The sequence below is a fragment of the Montipora foliosa genome, chromosome 5 (genome assembly GCF_036669935.1).
Source record: "Montipora foliosa isolate CH-2021 chromosome 5, ASM3666993v2, whole genome shotgun sequence".
Classification (NCBI taxonomy): Eukaryota; Metazoa; Cnidaria; class Anthozoa; order Scleractinia; family Acroporidae; genus Montipora; species Montipora foliosa.
In genome coordinates, this window is record NC_090873.1 from 45,844,925 (window position 1) to 45,852,424 (window position 7,500).

The following is a 7,500-nucleotide window of genomic DNA, read 5'->3' on the forward strand; positions in this document are numbered from 1 at the left end:
ATTGTGCGTAACGAATGGTGCTGCAGGGCACAAGCTTTTTAGAGTGAAGTGTGTTTGCCATTTCTAGCGGAGTGAAGTTATCTTTATATCTATTAATGAGTGATGGATGATTCAGGAAAGACTTGATCTTGTGTTAAAGTTATCAAACAGTGTGTTGAGAGACGGACGTGACCAATTCAACAAAGGGGCCACACTGTTGCCAGGCAAAATGCACGTACTGGAAAACATAATTAAGTTTACTCACAAAGGCTAAGTTTCTTCACAAAGGATTTCCAACGTCTCTCACGAAAACTTTCGTGCCCTTACTTATCTTGTAAACAATTTAATTCATACCTGGACACTAGGATATATTTCTTATTTGGAATTAATCCATCTGGGTTGATTAATTAGAGAAACTAAAAGAATTGTGTTGACAAGTGCTTCTGGTACGTTTTGTCGTGCAATATTTAGTGTGTGTTAGTAAATAAGGCTGTAACGCTAAACTTAAGTCGAATGTTCTCGTACTGTTGGGAAACAAACCTGTAGTACCATTATTATTGTTCTAGGAACTCCGATACCGTACTAATCCGTTAATCTCGCGTTGACGTTATTAGTTTAGGGCTTGGATTAGCCAGGTAGATTAATTAATATTGTTAATCCCTTGTTTATTTCGGTTGGTGTAGTCTTTGTTACTTTAAGTTTATTAGTTGAGAAGTCACGTTCCGTCCAGAAGGTTTAGGCTAGTGATCCTGGTCCTCCAGCCACTGCGATTGGTCTTTTATGGACTCGCTCAACGCCCAACGGCACTGCAATTTTTAAGCCGTCGGCGTGGACCACGTTTCGTGCAACCGTAGGTACACCTTCGGAGTTTATGTCAAACACTTCTTTTGTAGTTGGCGTTATTGCGTTCTAAGCCTCTAATCCTTTGACCAATCGCGATGCGTTGCCTGGACCGGGAGCGCTAATAAGTAAACGAATCTATCGGTGTTAGGTGCTCTTTTGAACAAACTACTCGTTAGAGAACATCAAATAAAGAAGTGAACAGCAAGAGTGTTGAGGAGTCTTTCTTCCCCCAAAAGATTTCCTTCAACATGTTTCACTAAGGTACTGGTTTCCGCAGTTGCGTTTGACCAGAAAGCTTGCTGACAGTCGATTTTCGCATACTCCTGCTTCGAAAAGGTTTAAATAACCACTGCAACTCAAGCATAAGCCCATCCAACAAGCGAATACAAACGTCTCTCGTGGCTCCGCCGGCTTGCCACGTTCGCCAACCGGCAAGCCGCTGGAGCACATCCAATTTACTTACACGCAAAAGTCGCTCACAAGAAATCAGCGTAGTAGTTCAATAAACGTCTTTTGCTCTGACAAAAGGGACGCTATCGAGTTTGTGGTTTCGTATAAACCACCTTTTGATGTTTTAAGACTTCCTTTGTCCTTAAATTCGATGCCGAACACCATTCTTTCCTACTAACCCTAACCCTAACCAGTACCTTTCTAAAGGCACGTTTTTACCCTGCATATAGTCACCTTGTGTTTTTAAAAACAAAAGCGGCCTAAGAGAAAACAGTAAAATAACTTAGAATTGTGCCAAACAGTGCTTTCTTAACTTGAGGATTTCGTCCTTCTATGTAGACTAATGCTGTTTAGGATGTTTTCTTTGCGTCCGGATAGCAAAATATCATGAGAGCAAAACCTCATGGCCTTGGTCGTTCTTGGTGATAAGAGGTTTAAAGACTATAAACAGTTCTTAATCGTATCTCTTTATCATTTGACCAACGGGACGGTTTGAGCTTGCTTATTTACGAAAAGAAGACGGAAGGAAATAAAGTTGACCGAGCTTAACTATCCTTGGATTTAACAGGGCAGACAATATTATGCGTAAAAGATTAACTGTCGTCAGCGTAATTTTATGAAAAAATTAGAAACATATTGTATCACGTTTCCAAGAATCAAAGAAACTAATTGATTTTAGTTCATCTGTTTGCCTGTTTGTTTGTTTGATTTCGACATCAAAAAAGAGAGAGGGATAAGTCACATCAAGAGCATTTTCATGCTTTGGCCGGACAAGCAGCAATATGCTGTTTGCATTTAAGGTAAAATCCGCCATTTTAACAATAGAGTAGACAGCACTCGAAGTGCAGTTCTGCTATCAAATAACAACTCTAATGTTGTGACTCCCTATTTGAAAGTGAAGAATGTAACTTAACTTTTTTCCACATTCTTTTGGAAATGTTATATATACTTGGTATATTTAATACTACTTATGATAAATAATCCAGGAAAGAAAAACAAACGGATTATTTTTTTTATTAAGCATGCAATATCTGTAAATCTGTTGCAAATTTTCTTCCTGATTTACAAAAAAATTTCGTTCGCTTTGCTTGCTCCAATAATTGTCTTTTGTCCGGTGGTCATCATAAACCTCGCCTCAAATGTTTGACACATCATATCGTATTTATCACTTTGAAACTCAACTTTGTCTGTTAGAACAGATGTTTTGCTTGATAACCCCATTCTACGCATTCCTTTTAATTTAAACAGAAATGGGAATAAAAAATAAGCAAAATAATCCCAGTGCAATTTTTTTTATCAAACCCTCGAAGGCAGATGTTTTGCTCTGCACAATTCTCTCTCCAACAGACGTTTGATGTGCGTTTCACGAGTCCAAAGTTCAGTTGGAAAGGAGAGAGGAACATTTAAACGAGTTCAGTTCCTCTTGGTTTAAAAAACATCCTTTTTAAAAACCGCAATGTAAAAATAATAACCTAAGCCAACGACAAATAAGAAAACATTTTTCACTGTTTTCTTTTTGCAGCATTTTTATCGGAAAGAATAGAAATTTAAAAGCGGCCATGAAGGACATCATTGACTAGCGTTTGGCTTCCGTTTTCGCCGGAGCGTCGTTTCAGCAAAGGCGGACCACCCTCTTTTTCTCGCTATGTAGAATAATATGAGAGAAGAATATTACGGCGGTTGCGATTTGCTCGGCAATAAAGTTTGAACTGAAACAAATAATTCAATGAAAGATCAAACGAAGTGTCAACTGAGTCCTGTGCTTTGTTTTTTTTGTGCTATGTTTTTTTTGTTCGTTTTTTGCTGTTTTAGGCGTCATTTTGCGAGATCTATTCTCGACCGCTGGTTAGAGAGTGAAGAGCAACCGCCGACAACAACAACAACAGCAGAGCGTGGTGGACATGCTGTTTCAGCTCGATCGTGATGATAAATTATGCTTTGTACGCAAATTAAAGAAAAAAAAACACCCTCTCTTGAAACCACAAAGATTTCAACGAGATCTTTTCAACCATGCTAAAAGAGCACACGATCATATCAATAAATATACGGATTTATTTATTCATAATACTTAAAAACAAACACCGGCACATTTTTAGGACTTAAATTCAAGTTGGCTATGGCTATCGGTATGTTGAATTTTTCTCAACTAAAATTATGATTCCAGTGAAAAGCGCGGTCCGAAATAGCAATGACTGTGACTTGCGTCATTTAAAAGCATATCTATGTGGACGAAGACCTTTCGCGCCATTGACGTATTTATTTACTTTCTCAACTCTGCCACGAATTTGCCATGATCGATTGGTATGTGAAATTCCACTTGACAAATCTTCAAATAATCATGCCAGGGTTCACGAATAATCCTCTCAGGTATCTATATAAACCCATCGCAAAATGATGTCAAAAAACAATTTGGCCACGTTGACAGTTAAGAAAAACCGCATCAGAAAAGAATTCTTCGAGGAGCTAAACACTTTCTTCAACCCTTCAAAATGACTTTTAAAATGTGCGCAAATTTACTTGGGATTTCTATCCTTTTTGTCTTGACAAATTTATCGTCGCGAATCACTGAGGAGATCCGCCGAGGTGAGATGTTTTTCACAGCCGTCCGCTTCTTGCATTTGTATTCCTTTGGTACATGGCTTGGAATGCAGTTTTGGGTGTCGTTTATCGCCGGTTAGTACGCATTCGATCATCTAATGTATGTTGCTTCATTGTTTTGTAAGCTTTGTACTCAACTTCTATGTCGCGATAGAATTTTTGTAGAAATAAATAGTCAAAAGTAGAATTTTTAAAAATGATATTCCTCAAGCCGGTCATGCAAGATATTCGCAAATTAAGGTCTTAGTCTAAGAATATTATTCGGAAAGTGAAACATTATCCCATGTTCTTTTGCAGACGGTTAGATATAAACGAAAAAAGATGTTTATTAGCGATTAAGATGGTGTAATTTGCCCTGAAGCGGGTGCAGTTCTTCTCCTGCACCTTGACCCGGTCGAAATACAGACCGTATGGGGAGGCAAATACCTTAACGCCCATTCATACGGATATCAGTGTGAACTCACCAATAACTCGAACCATTCAACAAACATACCCTGACACAATTTTATTTGTGTGAATTTAGCCAAATACGTCTGGCTGGATGTGATATACAGAAATGAATAAATTAGCCCAGACTTTAGAAATAGTATACCTCGATGTCTCCCATTTGAACAGGCTAACACGGAATACATAAATAATAAAATAAGGTATATATTATAAGCTCGCGGAAGCGGTCAATACCAAATACTAACCAAGTTTGAGAGCCGAACAGTAAATTTGCGGCCCTCGTTTTTTCAGCTCAAATTATGTCGCACTCGTCCCATGAATAGTAGCCTGCGAGAACCGGCGGGAGAACGAGGAGGGCGCGCGAGGAAGAAGGGAAGGATGCTTTCTTCCCTTCTTCCGCGCGCGCCCTCCTCGTTCTCCCGCCAGTTCTTCTTTTTCCTTCCCCTTAGGACGTCTGCCAGGCAGGCTACTTGAGTAGTAGTAGTAGTAGTAGTAGAAGTAGTAGTAGTAGTAGTAGTTGTTGTTGTTGTTCCTAAGTTCTGAAAGAAAAGGTTGGAGAAACTTGTTATTACTCAGAGACAAATGACGTGGTTTAGTGGAGATTAATTAGTAAACTTAACTAAAAGGGATTAACAATAAACAGGTTGACGTGCCAATTCGTAACGTCTTTCGCCCACTTGTCAGTTTGCCTCTACTGTTACACACTTGATATCGTTTTCTGGCCTGTGATGACGTCAGAATTCGTGAATGAAAGTATGCGACATTACTTCCAGCACTACTTGTAACTAATATTGTTAATACTTACAGAGATTACAATTTAAGGATATAAAGTTACTATTGTTTTGTTTACAAAGTTGTCTTTAACTTAAAGAATATTTCCTCGTGGTCTGTCCTTACTTTCATTCAGTTTCCTCAAAAATTGCACGCTTCTTGATCTTCTACAAAAGATAAGTTAACAGTTGGCTTTCAAATACCCGTTCGTTTGATTTCGACCCTGACGTACATAACGCATGCAATGTTTGTCTTACAATGGCTAAATGACTTAGGATCACTTCCGCTTTGTCCATCAACAAAATGATCAGTGAAGGGCGACCTCACCTTTGGAAATGACGACACCGTAAGAAATGCACCGAAAGGCGTGCCGCAATGCAGCACAACTTTTCTTGCTCACTTAACCGAGTTATCCTACTACGAAGACGGCGGCGAAAACGTTACTTCAAACTAACTTTGCATAATCCGAAGCTTTTCGCGATTATTTCATCTCGTTTACTTCGTACAAGTAACAATAATAATAATAATAATAATAATATAATAATAATAATATAATAATAATAATAATAATTAATCAGCTGTGCTAAATCCACAAACACACCGAGTCGTTTCGTTTTTGTTGTCACCTATAACACTGTCCTTCGTTCTTTTCAATCTATCATAAGATCTCGCTTCTTCCCAACGATGTACCGAAATATTCACATTACCACCTCTTAAATGCTTTCAGACGCCACCTCCCCTTCCCTCAAACTTCCTTGATCCATACCAAAACCTAGCCCCTACCCCCCCCCCCCTCCCCCAATTTTCAAACGTACTCCGCAGCCCCGGTCCGCGGCCCATGCATTTCCAGGTACTAAAAAAGAGAGAAGACGAATATTCCACTCATCATTGACTGTAACTTATTTACATGATACACTACTGTCCACGCTGCAAGAAAACAATACATAGAAGAGACAAAACGGATAGTTAAAGACCGTTTTAACGAACACTGACTTCCCGTTAACAGACCCACCTCTCCTCCAAGGCTGACAATTGTTTCTGAACATTTAACCAGCAATAACCACACGCCTCACGACATGGAACCTATCTCGTGACTCCATACGCAGAATCGTCAGGGGTCAAACACTTGAACCCAAATTTATAAACAAAAGAGAATAATAATCCTATACGTACATTCTTGGACAGATTAAATGGAAAATTGACACCACCCTTCCCCCAAGATCAATGATGGGCAAATGGTGAGGTTTGGCCTTCACTCGACTTCATCCTTGATTAAGACGGAAGGGAGCATTTCTGTTCCATTTTAATCTGTCCGGGATTGAATATATCATGTGGCTAAAAATGGTAACGGCAAATCATTTAACTCCCTGAAGATATCAGGCTGTGCCTGACGAAATATTGGAAAAGAACAAATTTATATTATCACAGCCGTACAGACAGCCTTGCATCCTTACAATTTTGTTATTGGTCTATGAATTATTTAGAACACTTTATTTTAGGGTGCATAATTACAGTAAAAAAACTGTACTCTCCCTTATGGCCTGGTTAAATCTCCCAAGGTCCGGCACTTTTACGTTTTTCAGCAGAAATAGTGCTAAATCTATGACACAGACTTAATCGCATTCGGCTTAACTCGATGACCTTTTTTGCAGGTTACAAGATGTATTTTACACTAACAAGACATACCTTTGGTCATTTACAAAGCCAGCTCTTCCCAGTCTACTTTACGGCGGGCTCCAGTCTATCCACTGTTGCCTTAGCAACTTACTGTATTATGCACCCTGTTCAGCTGTGGGATGGCAGTGAAAAGTATCAGGTAAATACTCAGATGACGTTGGTTAAACGGCAATAGTAAGGGGGTTTCTGTTCAAAACTGTTCCTTTATCAGATCAGGCTAATTTTACAGTGCGTTCACTGAAACCGGGACCACCTAGATAATTTACAGTAACCGAACCCACATACAGTCATTAAAGCATCACTGGTCAAAGAACAAGTTGCGATTTCATTGTTTTGTACCGGACATTTGATTCGCTGGGTCTGAAAATGTTGGAATCCATTGTTTCAGTTCTGCCCTCTGATTGGTTTTCACTATGTGGGGGCCCCGGTTTCAGTGAACGCACTGTAAGCCTTTCCAAACCTTCCTACGTCTCGGATTCCTGATAAAATTCTAGCTAACGGAAATAAGCGTCATTTCTTTCTCTAACAGTGACGTCAAAGCACATTATTAAAACTGTTATTAAAATAGCACAATAAGACATCCTTTCAAAGAACCGGAAAAGGCTAATTTATAGCTAAGAGAGGATTTATTGGATGACTTTGAGTATAAATTATTAATTGTTCACTCCAAGTCGTTAATTATGTGTTTTGCCGACCGGGTTTTGAGTACGACACAGTCATGACAGAGGGCACAGT

At 39.1% G+C, this 7,500-nt stretch overlaps 1 protein-coding gene across 1 annotated transcript in view; it reads left to right on the plus strand.

Moving 5' to 3' along the window:
- The first annotated feature begins 3,653 nt into the window (after positions 1–3,653).
- Positions 3,654–7,500, plus strand: part of LOC138004425 (transmembrane protein 205-like) — an 8,461-nt gene continuing 4,614 nt past the window's right edge. Inside the window, exons 1-2 of the mRNA XM_068850932.1 lie at positions 3,654–3,945; positions 6,741–6,904. Of these exons, the coding sequence (XP_068707033.1) occupies positions 3,762–3,945; positions 6,741–6,904 (348 nt within the window). The 5' untranslated portion in view covers positions 3,654–3,761. The remainder of the gene's footprint in view (positions 3,946–6,740; positions 6,905–7,500) is intronic.